The sequence below is a fragment of the Crocuta crocuta genome, unplaced genomic scaffold (genome assembly GCF_008692635.1).
Source record: "Crocuta crocuta isolate KB4526 unplaced genomic scaffold, BGI_CrCroc_1.0 scaffold87, whole genome shotgun sequence".
Taxonomy (NCBI): Eukaryota; Metazoa; Chordata; class Mammalia; order Carnivora; family Hyaenidae; genus Crocuta; species Crocuta crocuta.
The window spans coordinates 808,030-827,821 of NW_027532166.1; the positions used below are offsets into that span (position 1 = coordinate 808,030).

Here is a 19,792-nt window from a genome sequence, read left to right on the forward strand (position 1 = left end):
ACTACTGGAGGGAACACAACTGGAAAGGTCTTTGGGGAAGGCCATTTACCATGCTTTCAAAATGTAAGGCCCCATGAAGCCCCTAGGAATCTATCTCATGGTGCTCCTTTCTCCCCACCCTATTTCCCAGTCCTGTGCAAGGACTTCCGTTCCCACAGGGCCCAGACCCTAAGTAGGAAAAGGCTGCAGTGTGCAACAATAAGGGGTTGGTGAAATAAACAGTGGTCTACTCTCGCAGGTCATTAAAAACAAGGAGGCATGGGGCCCCTGGGTGGCTCAGTCGTTTAAGTGTCCGACTCTTGATTTCAGATCAGGTCATGAGCCCAGGGTCATGGGACTGAGCCCCATTTTGGGCTCTGTGCCAACAACACAGAGCCTACTTAGGATTCTCTCTCCCTCTCTCTGCCCCTCCCCGATGCATGTGTGTGCACAAGCACACACTCTCTCACAAAAATAAACATTAAAAAAAAACAAACAATAAGGGAGATCGGTGTATATTACACTTGAGAGATTACCTATAAATCTATCTCATTGAAAAGAGGAAAAGGAAGGACGCCTGGGTGGTTCAGTGGGTTAAGTGTCTGACTCTTGATTTAAGCTCAGGTCATGAACCCAGGGTCGTGGGATCCAATCCTATGTCAGGCTTGTTCCTGCTTAAGATCCTCTCTCTCTCTCTCTCTCCCTCTGCTTCTCTCCCCTGCTCATCTCTCTCAAATTCTCTAAAAATAAAAATAAAAAAGAGAAAAAGGCAAGTTGCTGTATAATATTAATGCCATTATCTCATTCCTTGGAAGAAAGAATAAATCTATGCATGTAGGTGGGTACAGAGAGAAACACCTGGAAAGATACACACCCAGCAGTGGAAGTAGAAGGGAAATGGGAAAAAGACATTGTTTTACTTTCTCTGTATCTGCATCTTTAGAATATTTAGATAAAAGTAGATAATATATTTTCACTTTAAACAAACATTATACACACATATATGCATGAACCACAACAAACATACCAAGCTGGGGAAAATATTTGTTAACTTCTATCACAAAGGGCTAATCTCTCCAATATTTAATTTGCTCTCAGAAACTGTTATGACACAGCCAATACAGAATATTGGCCAATAGCCAAACAGAAAAACCTGGCCAAGGAAATAAGTGCTCAGTTCACAGAAAAATACACATAGTACTTAAACATACAGAAAGTTGCTCACTCTCATTCATGAGAGAAATACAAACAAAGCAACACTGAGATACTGGTTTTTGAACTGTCAGTGTGGCCAAGATCCAAAAATCTGATGCCTATTACTATTCCACTGGCAAACTGGTAGAAAAGCAGGTGTTTGTCTACCTTGCTGGTGGGTGTGTGAATCGGGGGAGCCCCGCTGAAGGGCAATTTGGCAAGATCGATCAAAATGATAGATGTCTATACCTATGCCCAGCAACTCCTGCCCTGGGAACTAAATCTCACAGATATACCTTCACCAGAGTGAGATAATGGACATAAAGGCCACTCACTGCAGCCAGACTAGCGACAGCAAAAGGGAGAGAAGAACCTGACTATCCTCCAATGGCGGGAATGGAGAAATCTATCATGGTTTATCCAAATGGTGTGACACCACAAACCTGCTCTATCATTAGGACATGCAAAACTCTCTTGGATATACTGTTAGACTGGATAGGACAAGGTCAGCGCGATGTGTAGAGTAGGTTACTATTTATGTACAAGTGAGAAAGGGCTTAAGAATCTGTATTTCCCAGGGTACCTGGGGGTGCAGTAGGTTAAGTGTCTGACTCTTGATTTCGGCTCAGGTCATGATCTCATGGGCTCTGAGTTCAGGCCCCGTGCCGGGCTCTGTGCTGACCATGCAGAGCCTGCTTGGGACTCAATCTCTCTTTCCAACCCCCACTTGTGCTCTCTCTCAAGATAAATAACACTTAAAAAAAAAAATTAGGAGCACCTGGGTGGCTCAGTCTGTTGAGGATCTGACTTCGGCTCAGGTCATGAGCTCTCAGTTCAGGGTTCAAGCCTGTGTTGGGCTCTGTGCTGACAGCTCAGAGCCTGGAGCCTGCTCTGGATTCTGTGTCTCCTTCTCTCTCTCTGCCCCTCCCCCACTTTCTCTCTGTCTCTCAAAAATAAATAAATGTAAAAAAAATTGTTTTTAAAAAAGAACCTGTATTTCCCATTTGCTTGTAGAGTCTTAAAAATATTTTGAAATCCAACAGAAAAAATTAACAGGTTCAAGGAGAGGTCAGGTGGTGATATGGGCGGGAAGGAAACTTTTCCCCACATCATTTTTTAAACTATGTGGAGATACTGCCTACTCAAAATATTAAATTTAAAAATAGAGAACTATTTGAACAATTTAAAAAAAAAATTAAAAAAAAAAGAACAAGAATAACACCGTGCTGGTGGACAGATATGAAATAGGAGCTGAATTTGCTTGTCAAGGGCAGTGTGAACATGAAGCAGCTTGTTCCCGCTTCCACTGCCAAACCCCACACTACACAGGGCTCCATAGCCCAGGCTGGAAAGCCCCTCCATGCGCCTCACATTTTTCTCCCAGCTCACCCTGTGGCCACACTTGGCATAGTGACAAAGACAAACACTCATGGGCCCAAGGGCCTGAACTGTGACCCAGGACGCTTAGCTTCACTGTCCCTTCTAGAAAGTGGCTGGATCTGTTGGGGTCACAGGCTGTTTGGTTTCACAGGGACACCGATGCCACCTTCCTGATCCTGCCACTGAGAACTGTGTCCCACACGGTGGCTGACTGAACGTCTCTGCAAACTTCCCGGATGCTCAGGCCCGAGGCTCGTCCTGCGGGGTGCGCTAGCCCAGGCGCTGAGCCTGACTCACCGGGGATGTGGCTGCCCATGTATTTGATGTGCATCTCATGCAGTCCGACCTCAGTGGGGGCGTATCTGACAGTGACCGTGCCGTCCTTGTTGTCCACGATCTCAGGTGTGGCCGTCTTCCCAGATGGCATATGGACCTCTCCTGTCAGAGCACAGGAGGAGAGAGAGCAATGAGCCCACCAGGGCTTGCCCTGGAGAAGCTGAGCACAATGGCCCAGGTGGCCTTCAGAGGCAGGAGCACTCACTGCTGCCTGAGGCAGCCAAGGTCCATGATGGGAAAACAGAGACACATTTGCCTTTACTTTGTTCCCTTTTTTTTCTACAAAATGCAGCAGGCAACTCAAGTAAAGAGTTTCCTATTTGGTTCTGACAAGTGAGAAGCTCAAACAAGGCTAGAAAAGACCACGAGGCCAGCAGAATTAGCAGAGTATCAACTCAAACAGAATGGGGCATTAAAAGGAGGCTAGGTGAGAAAGAAACTCTTGTACAATAGACTTCAGTGTCAATGTCACATCTGGAAAGATGCAAGAATAAGAGAAGGCAGGAAAAAAGGAGGCACAGGAACCTGACAGTTGCAATCTCAGGGGCTCATGGACCGATCCCTACAGCAAGAAACAGAGATGCTGGGTTCAGGACCCAGCTGTCAGGGATGGGTCAAGCCACCTCCCAGGCACCGTTCAAGGAAGCTGATGCAAGCCAGTGAGAATAAGGCGGCTTTCATGACAGTGCTTACCAGTGATTTCTCCTTTCCTGACCGCAAATGGAATGACCAAGTCGAAAGGCTTGAACCCAAGGCCGTTCATGTCACTCACTGGGACATAGGCCTCTTCGGTTACCTAAAAACAGGAAGCAGTGGTCACTGCATAAAGTGGACAACCGTATGGGCCAGCAAAACAACAGAGGGCAGAGAGCAACTGGGAATTTTGCAAGCTAGCGCAGCCGGGGTGTGGCGGCATGGCTGCCCCTACAGGGCAGGCTTTGTCTAACTGGCCCCAGGACTGGAGCAGGACCTGACGGACTGGAGAAGTCATGCTGACCAATTGTTTAAAATCACTAGGCAGTTGGCTTGTAAAATTCCCAGCAGTGCTCACGGGACAGTGGAAAAGTGAGAGACAGCAATGTCTGTGAGTCCCAAGAGGCTCCACCTGGAAAAGTTTAGTTGCTTGTGGCCTGGAAAAGAAGGTGCGTTTTAAGTGGCAGAAAGTAGCAGCGGGTGGCTTTCCCCCTGAACAGAAACCAAATGTGCAAGTGGCGGCTCCGAGAGGCAGCAGGAGGGCTTGGGGACGGCCCCTCTTTCTCTGAACCGCAGAGACAGGCTACACCGAGCGTGATCACAGACATGACGGCCGGAGATTCGTGGAGCGCATACGATGACACGGGTGGATCTCATTACAGAGAAAGCGGGGATCATTGTGACGGACTGATCAGTGGGGGACAAACCAATGACCAGGACACCCAGAGGGCTGAAGCAATCCCCAGAAGCAGGCTGTAGCTTTTCTGAAATGAAGGCTGAGTAAACACAGAAACGCAAAAAGGAGAAAAAAAAAAAAAGTGTACCCAGGGCCTGAATCCGGGGGAACATGCATTTACCGGCGCCTCCTCCACAGCCTCGACTTCCCCATCCGTGGCCTGGTCGGTGGCAAATGGAGATTAGTTGGGAATCACATTGAAGGGACATTGCTACTTAGTAGATGCTACAACCTGAGGGCAGCTTCCTCCCCATCTGCTCCATCTGTATGGCAGGGAGCTGCTCGCTCTAGCGAGAGCCTACATTCCTCCTCCCCTTGTGGACAGCAAGTGGGCTTCCTTTCTTCAAAGGTCAAATGCACATGCCCTTTGGACCCACGACCACACCCCTAGGAAGCAGGCCTATCAACATGCTAGTGGGAAAGTCCGCACGAAAGTGCTGTGTGTCAGGCATTTTACTACAGCTGTTGGTGGTCATGAGAACTTGACCTAGCCTAAAATGTCCAACTGGCAGGGAGTCAGGTAAGGTGACTGTGTATGTCTGTACACCAGAGGAGGCCACTGATGTGTTGTACAAATGGGAAAAATGAACACTAGTCACTTCTGCAGTGCGAAACCGGAAAAGTGGCCTCCTGTTACCTGGTAAGGGTCCACCGTCTCAATGTGTTAAAAGTCTTTATAAATTCATTTCTGCTTTAAACCACAGACTTCATGTTCCTAATTCGATCAGCCTGATCAGGGAGGGATCCCCTTCTTCGACCGCAATCAACAACAAGAATTGGAAGGCCACCCCGTGGAGGAAGGCGTACATGCCTGCATTTACTCCTTTTTGTGTATTTTAGCTTCTGCAGAGAAGGGGCTTCACGTAGAAAGGCAGCTTTCTGGGCTTTAATATTTGAAGCAGCCCTCTCCCCACCTTCTAGAGCTCTCTCATAGCGTGGGGGCCTGCAGGGACAAACTGGCCAGGAAGACGGATCTTTCAATGGTCTCGCTACGGCCTTTGCTCCAGGACTCCTCAACGGTGATGAGCGGCTAAGCTGCCAGCCCCTGGCTTCCTGAGGTATTTAACTGAACCAGCCTGCTGGGCCTCCTTGACACACGAGTCTGAAGGCAGTACTGGGTGTTCATGTCCTTTTGTCCACAAGTCTGTAGAGGGAGGCAGGGAATCCACATGCAAAGGAAGTCCATCTAGATAAGGCTGGAGAAAGCTTGGAACAGGAGAATAAAGACCCAAACCATGGGCACCTGGGTGGCTCAGTCGGTTAAGCGTCCAACTTTGGCTCAAGTCATGATCTCACGGTTCGTGGGTTCGAGCCCTGCATCAGTCTCTGTGCTGACAGCTAGCTCAGAGCCTGGAGTCTGCTTCGGATTCTGTGTCTCCCACTCTCTCTGACCTTCCCCTGCTCATGCTGTCTCTCTCTCAAAAATAAATAAAACATTTAAAAAATTTAAAAAAAAAGACCTAGACCAGGTTCTGTGGGGTGACTGCCCTTTTCTGCCTCCAGTAGTAGTGAGGGGGGCAGGGTGCCTGCACAAACTATGTTTGTAGTCCAGGGCTGAGGGGACATTTATCCCAAATGAGTTTGGTGGCCTCTGCTTCAGGTCCCTGACTCATCAGTTAAAATGGTCCTCAATATTTTCACACTGATTCTGTCAGTTGGACCCTCCTAACCCATCCCTAGCTCGTTGCACCAGCAAGGCCCGGGGCCACCTCTTCCCTGCTACTTTATTCTAATCCACCAGATAAAACCCGCTACGGACTAAAACAGATTCTTAAAACTACAACCGGGACCCTTCTCTGGAAATGAGGATATAAACTCTAGCTGCATTTCTTCCTGCCCTTTTCTGCTGAAGGAGAAAAACACTCCCAAGTGAACAGGCTCAAAGCTGACAAGCGCTTACATCCTTGCAAAAAAGAGCTTCCAGATCTCTGGCTGAATGTTTACAGATAAACAAATATCTACGGAAAGGAGGGGAAAGGCTACAACAGATTACAGACTGTTTGGAAGGGAGGCACGGCCTTCTGTTTGGAATGTAGTCCCTTCTCGGTCACTGCATAAAGTGAAATCATGAGAAGGGGCTTCGCAGGCTATGCGTGGGGCCAAGTCGCAGAGGCCTAAGAGCTTTGTGGTCGAGCGTGGCTGTTGGCCGTGGCATCAAAGGACACCGTGGAAGGGGGGACCCACGGCACCCGGTGGCTGTCCACAGCAGGCACTCTGGGCTCAGCGACCTTGAGTCTGAGCCTGGGTCCTATGCCTCGCCTGCAGAAGGGCCAACGATCCTTGGTGTTTTGAGCGTCAAACAAGGTTTCTAATCTTTTCTTGGTTGAAGAAACTTCATAATCAGGGGAAGGTCCAAAAGTCACTCGTTGAAAACTAAAGAGCCTCACTATTCTCTGGCCCAGAGGCTCACATAGTAGCTTCCCTTTTTTCCAGGTGTTACTATTCAAAAGACATGCTATTTCCCACACCTATGCAAAATCTGAATCTTTCCAAGACAAAACTGGAGGCACTTTGTGTCCTGGGATACAAGTCAAGTCTGCAGACATAACGGACTCAGGAACCTCTCTCCTCCAGGCCACGGAGATGAGGGAGGAGGAAGGAAGAAGAATTAGCAGAATAAAAAATTGTGATGTTTTACAAACAAACAAAGTGTATCGTTCTGAGCTGGGCTCAGGCCAGGACATTGCTTAAGACCCTTAGCATGACAGATACTTTGGTGGCCAATAAGGTTCTTTAAAAACTCTTAGAGACAAGGGTCTCTGGATTTCTAGAGATTATTCTAGGACTCTACAAGGTCATGACTGCTTAAAAAAATTTTTTAAAAGAAAAAAAAGTGGAAGGGGATGTTCCAGCCAGGATTTAACGAATGGCAGCTGTTGCCATTTCTGTGCTAGTAGAGTGCTCTAGGGAAGGAGTTTTCTTACCATGACAGTGAAGGGGCTGTTGGGAATATCAACACCGCCGAAGCGCACATAGATCACATAGGTGCCCGGCTTGGCGGCCGTGTAGAAGATGTCATAGGTGCCATCCTCATTCTCAATGACATCAGCCTCGGCCTCGGTGCCGTCTGGGGTCAGAACCGTACAGGTCACTTTCCCCTTCCCAGCGGTCTTGGCATCGACCACAAAGCCCACTTCCTCGCCAGTTTTCACAGTGGAGGCGATTCCAGGACCTGGAGAGAAGTTCAGGAGAAGAGAATGGAAGTCCCAGCTGTGGACAAGTGCCCTGGAGGCCCAAGAACAAATCGCACATTCGTGTGGGCGATCCAAGGTTCAAGCGTTCAATGGCATGGGGGTGACGGTCCACTTCCCTAAGCAAACATATTTTCTTAAGGGCAAGGTACACACCACACTGAACTAAACACAGTCCCTGCTCAAGATGTTCCCGATCTAACAGGAAGGCAGATACAGGCCAGGCACCAGGAATGACAGCTCAGTGTGCTGTGGAAACACTGAGGAGGAGCTAAGTTAGAGAAAAAATGATCAGTTGTTCTTCAGAGAAGGCCCTGTAGTACAGCTCTAAAAATAAAGTCCTAAGAATGCATATCCCGGGGTTGCCACATTGACAAAGGGCTTTTTGGGATGAGGGGAAAGGCTGGATTCTGAAGGACAGGTACTAGGCGAGTCTCCCTTGGCTAGGGAGACATACAACCTCTGTCCCCAAACCATGACTAGCCTGTATCTATTGGCCTTGTGGCACCCCTTCATACAGGACCCACACATCGGGAAGTGTAGACAAGTGAACTAAAAGCACACTGGGGAAAAAAAAAAATCCAAAAACGAACCCAAGGGTGTAGAAGCAACAGGCAGTGCTAAGAACATGTTGCTCAGACAGGGAGTAGTAGAAGGAAGTCTGGGGCCAGTCTGGGGAAGGCCTTGAATGACAGACAGAGAACTGTGGCCTGCAGGAGCCCCCAGGCTGAGAATATTCTGCTCAGGATTCTGCCCTAGCAAGGGAGGGAATAGGGCCTGGAAGGCACGGAGTAAGTCCACACCCAATAGCATCATTCCCGCAGATAAGCAAAGGCAATCTAGCGTACCTGGCACAGCACAGACCTAAGAGGTGGAGAGTTGGACTGGCCAGTGTTTCAAAATTTCCCAATTTTTGAGCCAAAAATTGCCAAGTTGAGGAGTTTACAACTTGCTCTAAAAGCCAAAGTGTTTCTCCATTCAGAACAAGAGAAGATAGGAGAGCCATAAAACACAAGCACGGTGGACCTGTGTGTAATTTAAAGAGAAGCAAATCTGTTTCATTTCAGAGATGGGGACTCGTGTTGGGGAATCTGGTGCAGTAGCATCAGAGTAGCAAGAGCTGTGGTTAGAAACAGAAGGGCCCGTGTGATGCTCAAATGTATTCCTGGAGATATTCTGAGAGATGAAGCCACAGTCTCTGGCGCTAATGCATTTAATGCTGAACTGAAACGCTCTTTAATAAGTCTTGAATAATTAAACCATCTACTCATGAAAGGAAAGGCACACATGTGCAACTTTCATGGAAGCCACTATCACAGCTGATCTCAACCAAAGCACCCACTTCAAAAGTAACATAATAATAGCTTCCATGCGCCTGGCACCATGCTAAGCATTTTTCACGCCTGACCTCATCTGATCTTTGCAATAACCCTGCAAAACTATCTCTGATCCTGAGAAGAGTTTCTTGAATTCAGTGTTCTCAGAAAGATCTTCCATCTGAGTCTGACTGAAGCTCAGAGTGGTTGAGCAACTTGCCCTAATCACGTAGCTATTAAGTGGTAGAGAAAGGCGAGCCCTTGGCTTTCTGACTCGAAAGCCCATACTCCTGACCTTGACCTGCACTCACCTGTGGCCAGACACTTGCTGGCATCTCCCGTCTGCGTGGCCCGGATGCGGTAGGGAGACAATGGGATGTCGTCCCCCCCATAGGTGACCCCAATCATATAGCGTCCGGTCTTATCAGGGATGTAGGTGACGGCGTATGTGCCATCTTTATTGTCATGGACAGTGGCTCTTTTGGGTTTTCCCTCTTGGTCCTGTGAATTGCAGAGAAATGCCATTTAAGATGTTGTCATCAAGATGGAGAAACCATTTATGGGACACTGAGACACATTTTGCTCATTGATCAACAACCTTTCTTCAGGAGGAAACAGAATTACTGGCTTAATACAACCTTTTTTGGGGGTGGAGCTAGGGAGAAGAGGGTCACAGATCCCTTTAACACCACATGGACACGGTCAACGTTTAGGAATTTTTCAGTCAACTGAACAAGTAGCGACTGAGCTCTGGATCTACTGAAATACAGGGAGACAAGGGGGCTCCCGCACGCACACCACCACATCCACTCTCTCCTTTTTCTTCTTAGCAAAAGGTCCCCAGTTCTTGGCTGGGGCACTGCTCCCACATCCTAGCATCCTCTGCCACCAAGTATGGTCATGTGACTTGTGACAAAGTTCCAATAAATGAGAGAGAGGTAGAAGTCACACAGGGCTGCTTGAGGTGGCTGATTGAGTTCAAAGTCCCACTGTCCCTTGATACTCTTCTTCCTCCTGGCCTGCCGCGTACATCAGAGGGCCCATGGGCCACGAGCAGGCCTGGGGCAGAAGCCACAGGCGGGACAGAGGAGCAGAGAGATGGAGCCTGCTTCTCTGCAAAGCCATAACGTCACCCAGGTGGCTTGCCTCCAGCCTTGTTTAACCAGAGGGAATAATCCCATGTGTTTAAGCCACTCTTGTTTGCCGGGTGTATTGTGATACGCAGCACAGCTTAGTCCTAACTAATCTGATGAGTAATTGAAAACATTTTAAAAGAAAAACAGAGGCACAGATATAATAGAGATCAGAATACATGAGAGGCATTCACACGTGGTACTTGGAGCTACACCTTCAGACCTCTCACTCAGGCAAGCACGTTTGTTCTCTTGCACAATTAATGGGGGAAAAATCTTGTCAAACATGTGCATTAGGCCAGAAATTGGTTATTAAAACCTTGTTCTTATCTCTGACCAGGAAATTAGGTCTTTATTAATAAAGTTTGACACTAGAAGATAACTCAAAGTTACCGTTATCTGAACAGCAAGCAGGCCTTCCCCGGCATCTCTGGCATCGATTGCAAACTCCACAGGCAGACTGGCAGGCACGCCATAGGAACTGAGGCCAGGGCCACTGGCAGTCACTTTGCTGGCATCATATGTGGGAAGGACCTTGACTTTAAAGGGACTTGAAAGACACATACATCCCCGGTCAGTGTGGATACCATCAACTCCTGCTACATCTTATCTCCCTTACACAGAGACTGGGCTTGAAATGAGGGATTTCTATAGCAGATAAGATAGTGCCTTAAGTATCTTAAACCCAGCAGAAGTTTACAATCATGTAACCATCATAGACAGACTGGCTTTCCCTGAATGCATTCCATGCAATATACACTAATCCCCAAGTCGATTTGGGAGCCAAGGTTAACTCACTTTTGTTATGCTAAGAAAATGGTTACCAAAATGGAAAGGGAATATTAGAATTAAAAAACAACATTGGAATAAATAACTGGAATAATATTTTATCTCATCTTCTTTTCTATTTTTAGGACATTTTAGATGAATTACGTATTAACAAAGTAATACATAAATATAATTTATAAATTATATATTTCTATATACCTAGAGCTATATCTCTATATAAAATGTGTACATTAGGAGCATGGGTAAAACTTTTTCATCTTAAGGAGTAGGAAAAGAAACCTCCAGAAGCTGTTTGGAGAGAGGGAGAGTGTAGGAAACATTTCATATTAATATGACCAAGGAATAAGGTTTCTATCCAACACACTCTGGGAACACTATTGTCAACCAAATCCTCAAAAGAAGTAAAGAAGTAAAAAAATGGGGTGCCTGGGTGGCTCAGTCAGTTAGGCCTCCTACTTCGGCTCAGGTCATGATTTCACGGTTCGTGAGTTTGACCCCGTGTTGGGTTCTGTGCTGACAGCTAGCTCAGAGCCTGGAGCCTATTTCAGATTCTGTGTCTCCCTCTCTCTCTGAGCCTCCCCTGCCCACACTGTCTCTCTCTCTCTCTCTCAGAAATAAATAAAACACTAAAATTTTTTTTAAAAAGTAGAAAAGTAAAAATCTTTGCCCTTGATAGGAAACTACTTGCAAGGTCACCAGAAAGAAGACTTCGATGAATTAATGCATTCCTTGTTTCTTCAAAGATTCCCAACTCCTTAATTTTTGCTCATCTTTGAATTAAAGATGGCTGAAAGGAACTAAGTAGGAGGAAACAGGATGCTGCTATTTGCAGACACAAATATCAAGGCTAGTGTGCTGATATACCTGTGCAGAGCATGCAGGTTCTTGGTGATACCTGCTGATCTGATGGGTGGATGGATGGGTGGATAGATGGATAGGTGGGTGAGTGGATGGAAGGATGGATGGATGCATGGATGAGTGGATGGATGGGCAGATGGGTAGAAGATCAGTGGGTGGATGGACAGACGGATCAGTGGGTAGATGGATAGGTGGATGGATAAAAGAATCGATGAATGGGTCACCAGGGCAGTGCTGGTCAATCCTGCAGAGGAGTGAGCTTCAGGCTGGTTTGGACCGCCTTCTGTGTCAGGAGCTTACCTACGAGGGATCTCTTCATCGGCATATTTAACCGAGACCATGTAAGGCCCCTCCTGGGATGGGGTGTAGGTCACTGTATGTGTGCCATCCCCATTGTCCACAATGTTCACTGGTTCCACCAGGCCTGAGAACAGAAATGAGAGGTCTGAGGAACTGCATGGGCTCTCCTTCACTCGACCCTGGGCAGAGCTTGAAACAGAATCACATTCATCCCCAAGGGCTATTGGTTTCCACTGATGAGTAACATTAAGGCAGGCAGGCCATAATCAGAGGCCTGAGAAATCACAGGAGACAGGATCCCCAATTCATGGTTGCAGAAATGACCCCAAGAGACACCTTTAGCTTTCTGTTGGCTAAAGTACACTCAGTCAGCCCTTGAGTATAATTAAGGAGACTGCTGCCTGTGCTTGTGCAAAGATGCGTATTGCAGACAAGCTGTACCCTTTCAAGCTGGTTAGGCATGCTTGGGATGTGGCAATTTTCCTGTATAGTTGAGGAAGGGCCAAAGAGTCCACAATTCTGAAGAGCAAAAATTAACCAGTGGGCTGGCCAGTCAAGACTGATAGCCACCTTTGATCAAAGACCACCATGGTGCCAGCAGGATGGGCATAGGTGCAGGGCAGGTGAAGATGTCAATCTCATGGGGGTGAGGGCACCTTCAAAGTGACGCCTACATGGGATGGTTAGAGACTATGTTAAAGCATAATCAAGGCATGCATTGGGTTAGTAGATTTCAGATCCCAGTTCTAAACATGAGCATCAAGGAGGGATCAGCGGCAGGGTAGGTTAAGCAAAGCATGGCCTGCTCAGTAAGCAAACCAGAGGAGGCAGGAACAAGGCAATCTGAAGGGTGAAGCCAGCAAGAAGCATTCAGGTCATATAAATTAGAGCAGCAGCCAATAGGAAAATGCAAACCTGTCTCCGTAAAGTCACCCTTCGGGTCACCTTTAAAGAACTCTGAAATGGCTTTCAAGGGGCTGCGCCATGACTGGGAATCCATTTCATCAACTAAAATTAAAAGGCTGTTACTTCAGAGTCTTCCATAATAATATAATAGAGGTAGATATCTAAGTGAAGCCTCTCTCTCTCTCTCTGTCTGTCTCTCTCTCTCACACACACACACAACACACACACAGGTCATAAAGCTCAGTAACTATTAGAATCAGATTCCAGCCCCATGACCTCATTTCCCTCAAACCACGTCTGCCCTGAGCTTCAAAGGGCATAACCTCCTGCTGAACCCCATTAAGGAGAAAGTTCCTCTTCAAAGAAGGAAGGAAGCCCCCATTTGCCACTTCTGTGAAGCCAAGAACACATCACTGGGGAAAAATCCAGATAATTTAAGAAATTAGGCAGAGAATGGCACATTTTAAATGCTAGAAGAGGAAATGCAATCAGATACCAAATAAGGTAAACTTCAATGTACTTCAGGGCTTTGTCCCAAAATGGCCTGCTCGCCTTACCAAACCCCAGTGTTCCAGGCTGCCAACGGGGCAGGCTGAACTGGCAACAAAGGCTATTTCCCAAGAGACTCTCTCCCTCCAGGAAGCTGGGACAATGACAAAGCCATGTGTCACATGGGAGGAGTAGCTGTCATTTCCAGAAATTCGGGGTGTGTTCCACATGGGCACAAAGGCACCTCGAAGAAAATGATCACCTCCAAACCCACTGCCCGCCCAAATTCCAGACCAACCCCAGTCACCTCACAAATGCTGAAATGTGTAATCAAGCAGTGGTAACAGTATTACAGGTGAGAGCCCAAAGACTACTTGCTTCATCTCACTACTTAAGAAAAATAAAAATTTAAAAAGACATTTAGAGGGGCGCCTGGGTGGCTCAGTCAGTTAAGTGTCCGACTTCAGCTCAGGTCATGATCTCAGAGTTCATGAGTTTCGAGCTCCACGTCAGACTCTGTGCTGACAGCTCGGAGCCTGGAGCCTGATTCGGATTCTGTGTTTCCTTCTCTCTCTGCCCCTCCCCTGCTTGCACTCTGTGTCTTTCTCTCAAAATAAATAAATAAATAAATAAATAACATTAATTTTTTTTTCATTTAAAAAGATACTCAGAGCCATATTATTAAATGGGAGAAAGACTGCTCGACAAATAAGAGGTCTGCCTGCTTTTTAAGCAGGAGCTTCTCCTGTCTAGCCAGAGTATGGAGTAATAAAGCAATTTAAGAAATTTAATTTTAAGCTCACGACCAAACTCAAAAGTAAAGTGCCTGCTCTGGCTCACAGCTGCCCCCATCTGGGGCAGGTGAATGTCTGGGGGTGGGGGGGCGCAGGATGCATCCTCACCTCGTGGGCCCAGGACCCTCACTTCCAGGGGTGCCAGGCCAGCCTTGCTGCTGTCCACCGTGAAAGACTGCAAGATGCGAGCTCGGACACCGGAGCCCAGCCCAGGGCCGGCAATCTTGACCTTGCTAGGATCCACGACATCTTTCACAGGAACTCTGAAGGGACTGCCTGGAAAAGAAGTCACAGGATTCTGAGCACAGGAGCCCTGCCGTGTGCGCACCCAGAATCGCACCGCTGCTCCACATGGGCCCTCGCCGGGCTGGGCCTCAGTCAGCGCCTCCCGCCTTCCTGTGTGCACCCATGCACATTCACTCCATGCAGACACTGTGCCAGGGTGGTGGGCAGAGTGGCTAATGGCCCTCGAGGAACCCACAATGCAGAAGGGGGAGGCAAACAAGGCACTGCAGTATCACATATAACATGTTGAGGGCTTGGATTAGCACTTAGAAGGCAATGAATCTGGTCTTCAGGAGGCCAGAGGAAACTTTCCTGTGACATTGAAGCTGAGACATGAGAATGAGCAGATAGCACCCAGGGAAGCAGATGGAGAGGGGTTTTAAGCTGTGATGGGCACATGCAGAAGCCTGCAGATGAGGGGGAAGACAGCGTGTTGAGGGAAATGAAGGAAGACAGCTGAGTGGTGAATGAAAGAAGTGGAAAGGGCTATAGAGGCAGGGAGGCCTTGCGGACCACATCCAACATCCTCTCCCCAAACAGTTCCCGAGGGCTTCCTGGAATCTTTCTCCTGCAAGGAGCCGGCACCTTCCCACCACAAATGGCCATTGGGTGAAGTCTTACTTTCTCCCTGTGAGCTGTGATCCTCTGACTCTTTGAAAGTATCGGTTTTAAAGATCAAGGAAACAGAAAATGCTATGTGATCAGGATTTGCAAGACAAGCACTGAACAGAGAAGCCAGGGCTGGACCAGGGACCCTCATGGGACTTCTCTACCAAGGAGACCAAGGAAGACCTCCTCAGAGCTGAGCCAGAAATGGGAGCCCCAGTGGCCCCAGCATCCTGCCCCCTCCAGCTTCCAAGTCCATCACCGAGGGGCGGCAACATGCACCTCTCGCTGTGTGTACAAGTCTTTGTGCTCCCTAAGAAGGCTGGCAAAATTAGTACTTCTAACTGCCACACAAACTCAGGTGTCTCTGCTTTGCACTCGTCCAAATTTATCTGTTGTAGAATTAGGGGTGATACATTAGAAGATCACTTAAAGAACACAGATCTTGGCTTTTTAGCAAAAGCTGGGTTTCGGTGGCATCAAATTTTTCAGCTAACTGAAATAAATGGCTGACCCTGGCAAAGACAAACATCACCCTCCATGCTGGGGTTTAGGGAAACAAAAGGTGCTTCAATTCACAGAAAAACCGTTGAGAATTTCAGTGTCAGCAGGTGACGGCCATTGACTACTTCTGAGCAATAAAGCATGGGAGGCCAATCTCCAAGTCAGAGCCCCCACTGGAAGGTGTCTGAACTCTGCATGAGAGTAGCCAAGAACTAACAAGGTAACTTTAGACCCAAGGTGGCAGATACCAAGCGTGACCTGCCCCTCATGCTGTGCTCCAGGCAGACATCAAAAATCAATCACAGCAGGTCTTCTCCCAGTTGATCCAACTGATCTAAGAGCCACCACCAATCAACCACAGCCAGCCCACCAGAGGAAACCAATAGGCCAAAGCGGGTAAAGATAGCATACCTTGTCAAAAATAACTCCACTACGGGCCAGTACCAGGCCAGGAAACACTGGACTAATGTTTAACCAAGCAGAACTCCCATGAAAGCAAATCAGAAGCTACCAGGTATGTTTCACAGCTCAACACCATGAGTCACCTTGGCTAAGCAGCCCAATACTAAGAAAACCAACCAATAACTTTCCTAAATAACTCTGCCTGGGAAGGGCCTGGGATCTGGGAAATGCTGGTATACAGCTCTGAGAGGCATCAGTCTGAAACATTAAGACGTACCATCTACCTCTGATAAGAAAACTCCAAGTGGGTCTCTTTTTATTGTAATTCTCAAAGATGGCCGTCTGCTTCATGCTCATGGGTCAGCCACAGGGGCCCAAGCCCCCGTCCCTCTTCTGCAAGGGGAATTCCAAAGCTGAGAGCATCTACCAGACCTTCCCAGTAAAGTCAGAACAGTGTTGTTTTCTCCACGATCAGGAGATGCTCTTCTCCACGGCTACCTGCCTGGCTGGGGCCGCCACGTCGTCTCTCCTAACAGCCTTCCAGCTGTTCTCTGCACTCTCCTCTCCCATCCCCCCAGCTGCAGAGCTCCAAAAGATCCCCAAGGCTCTGTATGCTGTCACCAAGTCCTGTTCTTTTCTTTGTAGCAGTTATCAGAAGTCGCATAAACACCAGCCAGGAAGTTCCCGGAGCTCAAGAGCTTTGACTGTCTTCTCCATAACTGAATGAATGTGTCTTGACTAGTGCTTACAGGGACTTAAAAAGCTATGATCAGTTGCAAAGTCAAGTTTGAGGAGAAACTTACCTTTCTTAAAGACACTTAAGCCTTCAAAGAAAATCTAAGCCTTCATAAAATTAAGGCTTAAATGAACATGTGAGGAGCATTCATTTGAGCTGAATGTCAATGCATTTGGATCAATGTGAGAGGAAGAGTGAGTTTGAACGTGTGTGTACATTTGTATGTAATAAGTGGGGGGGAAATGTATAGATTCAGGAAAGTGTTTGGTCAATGCACACTCCAGTTTTCTGGGAGCCAATCCAGAAACCCAAAAGTAAGCTCCTTGGCCAGCTTCTTCCCCCTCAGTCTCACCCTGGGTTATGGCTTTCTTAGGGCAAAAATACTGACCCACCCAAGACTCTTCCTGCCCCAGGAGTCTTGGGGGTGGGGTTCCACCCTCTTTCTCAACACATCTAAGACAAGGCATAGGCTGACTCAGAGGCAGCCCCCAGAGTCCTTGCACTTGAGTCCACTCCGTACCAGAGTCACCTAACCATCTAGAGCTGTGCTGAGTGGCAACTGTTCGTTAAATAAGCAGAAGCAGAACCTACGGAAATCTCTCCCCCTGGAGCATGAAAGGTGGAGGGCCCTTCACCATTTAAGTCATATATTTCCTCGTTGTTTCAATCATGTACAGCAGTGGTTCTCAGCTAGGGGTGATTTTGTCCCTGACTGGACACTTGGCAATATCTAGAGACATTTGGTGTTGTTACAAAATGAAAGGGGGTGTGTGTGGAATGCTACTAAATACCCTACAGTGCACAGGACAGTCTCCCACACAACCAAGAATTATCCCACCCCAAGTTTTTTATGTAATCTCATCACCCAACATGGGCTCAACCTCACAATCCCAAGACCAAGAGTTGCACGCTCCACCGCCTGAGCCAGCCAGGCACCCGACAAGCCCTGTTTTACAGCAAGTGTATATACTACATCATTAAATAGAAAAGAAATTAATAAATAAACATTTGAGTTTGTGTGTCTCTTTGGGTTACCAGGACTGTCAATGAAAAACAGAAAGAAAATATGCAGAAGGTGAGTAAGAACCAACCACAGAATAAAGCAGAGATTTTCAACATTGTATTAAAAAAAAAAAAAAAAAAAAAAATCAGCTTGCCCTTAAATTAGGTCCTCCAACGTGGGACCAACCATTTGTAGTCAAAACGCCAAGCCAATGTGTTATGCCACGTTACTGGTCCTCCTGGCATTTGGGATATTCTTGGAGATGCAGCCATAAGGAAAATTCTCCCTTTGCCACCACTGCACATAGCAGACTCTTTGTCCCACCCAGAGATAAACAAAACGGAACCTGCTTTCACACAACATCAATTATTCTTTGGGTGCCTTTCTCAGGGAAACCTTACCAGGGATGTGGGCTCCTCCATATGTGATGTTAACGTCGTAGTCCCCTGGGGCAAAGGGGACGTACTCAGCGCTGCAGCTACCATCTTTGTTGTCTCTGCAGTTGATCTTCGACTCTGACGGGCCTTCGACAGTTATGCCAAGCCCACCAATTCCCGCCCCTCTGGAAAGTGTGGAAAAGAAAGCACAGTGGCACTAGTGGTTCATGCTGGTCTGCTTATTGCCAAAGCTATTTAAAATCCCTCTATAAACGATCCCATTTAGCCAACCTGGCTCAACTACTGTGACACCTCCCACACAGAAGATTTCTCAACAGTATAAGACAGCTTTAACCTCTCCTTTCTGATGCTTAGCCTTCTTTTGATTTTTTTTTTTTAATTTTAATGTTTGTTTATTTTGAGAGAGAGAGAGAGAGACAGCAGGAGAGGGGCAGAGAGAAGGGGACAGAGTGAGAATCCCAAGAAGGCTCCGTGCTGTCAGTGTAGAGCCTGACGCAGGGCTCAAACTCACAAACCATGAGATCATGACCTGAGCTAAAATCAAGATTCAGATGCCCACAAGACTAGGCCACCCAGGCACCCCATAGGAGGCATACTTCTAATATCTCGCTTAACTATGAGATTGGCTATATATTTCTGCATTATCAACTTAAGGAGCTTCCATCTACTTCTGGTTTGCTCAGCAATTTTGTGACTATCACCAGGGGCTTTCTGGTACTTTTTGAGGTATCCTTGGCCTTTCTCTCTAACAGAAGTCTCTACAAAAGAAAATGTCTCACTTTCATGAAAACAGAAAAGCCTCTCAAAGGCTGGGAGACCATGACACATATGCGGAATACACCCATAAAACTCAGGGCAGTTCAACTACCTATACCTACTCCTTTCAGAGTCAACACACAGAGCCCAGGGCCCTGCTTACCTAGTAACCACAGTGAAGACATTGGGTTTGTTGGTAAAGGCCTCTTTCAACCCAGGTCCCTGGGCTTGAACCCGAGACGGTTGGCAACCTTCGGTTACAGCCACTTTGAAGGGACTATTTGGGACGGGTACATCATCGTATGTCACCTCCACTACATGGACACCTGTTCAAAGCGACAAACAGAAACATTTGTACAAGAGTCACCTGTTTGTGGGAAATAACACTCTGCTGCAGAGTTTCACTTAGCATCCACACCTACCTGCTATATCGTGTTATTTGCAACAAGTGGGTTAAAGAAACAGTACAACATCGGTATGATGTGATTCTTTTTAAATACACTTGTTTATTGATGCTTTCTGTTCACTTGACGGACACATAATTCTCCCTCTCTGACACACATACACACAAGGTCTCTCCTCCAAGCAAGTATCACTACGTCTGTATTCAAGTTAGTCAACTTAAATGTTCTACCCTCATCTGGAAAACTCCACGCGGTCATTACCCAAGAGACAAAGGGGAATCCAGGAAACAGAACATAAATGCATTTACGTAAAGAGATTGGAAGTATCTGCACCAAAATATTTATAGGAATCACATATCCAAATAATGAGATTATACGGTACTTTTAATTTTTTACCTTTTCATGATTTATCAAATTAAAAAATGTTTTTATTAATGTTTATTTTTGAGAGACAGATTGTGAGCGGAAGAGGGGCAGAGAGCGAAGGAGACAGAATCTGAAGCAGGTTCCAGGCTCTGAGCTGTCAGCACAGAGCCCGATGTGGGGCTCAAATCCATGAACTGCGAGATCATGACCTGAGCCAAAGTCAGAGGCTTAACTGACT

At 47.1% G+C, this 19,792-nt stretch overlaps 1 protein-coding gene across 2 annotated transcripts in view; it reads right to left on the reverse strand.

The window, feature by feature from the left end:
* Positions 1-19,792, reverse strand: part of FLNB (filamin B) — a 142,650-nt gene that overhangs the window by 24,412 nt on the left and 98,446 nt on the right. Inside the window, exons 23-32 of one of the 2 annotated variants that reach the window (XM_077776686.1) lie at positions 18,948-19,110; positions 18,032-18,192; positions 14,203-14,370; positions 11,906-12,029; positions 10,352-10,508; positions 9,137-9,326; positions 7,243-7,490; positions 4,407-4,478; positions 3,583-3,685; positions 2,851-2,991 (exon numbers count right to left, since the gene is read on the reverse strand). In XM_077776686.1, the coding sequence (XP_077632812.1) occupies positions 2,851-2,991; positions 3,583-3,685; positions 4,407-4,478; positions 7,243-7,490; positions 9,137-9,326; positions 10,352-10,508; positions 11,906-12,029; positions 14,203-14,370; positions 18,032-18,192; positions 18,948-19,110 (1,527 nt within the window). The remainder of the gene's footprint in view (positions 1-2,850; positions 2,992-3,582; positions 3,686-4,406; positions 4,479-7,242; positions 7,491-9,136; positions 9,327-10,351; positions 10,509-11,905; positions 12,030-14,202; positions 14,371-18,031; positions 18,193-18,947; positions 19,111-19,792) is intronic. The other variant, XM_077776687.1, reaches the window with a different exon arrangement.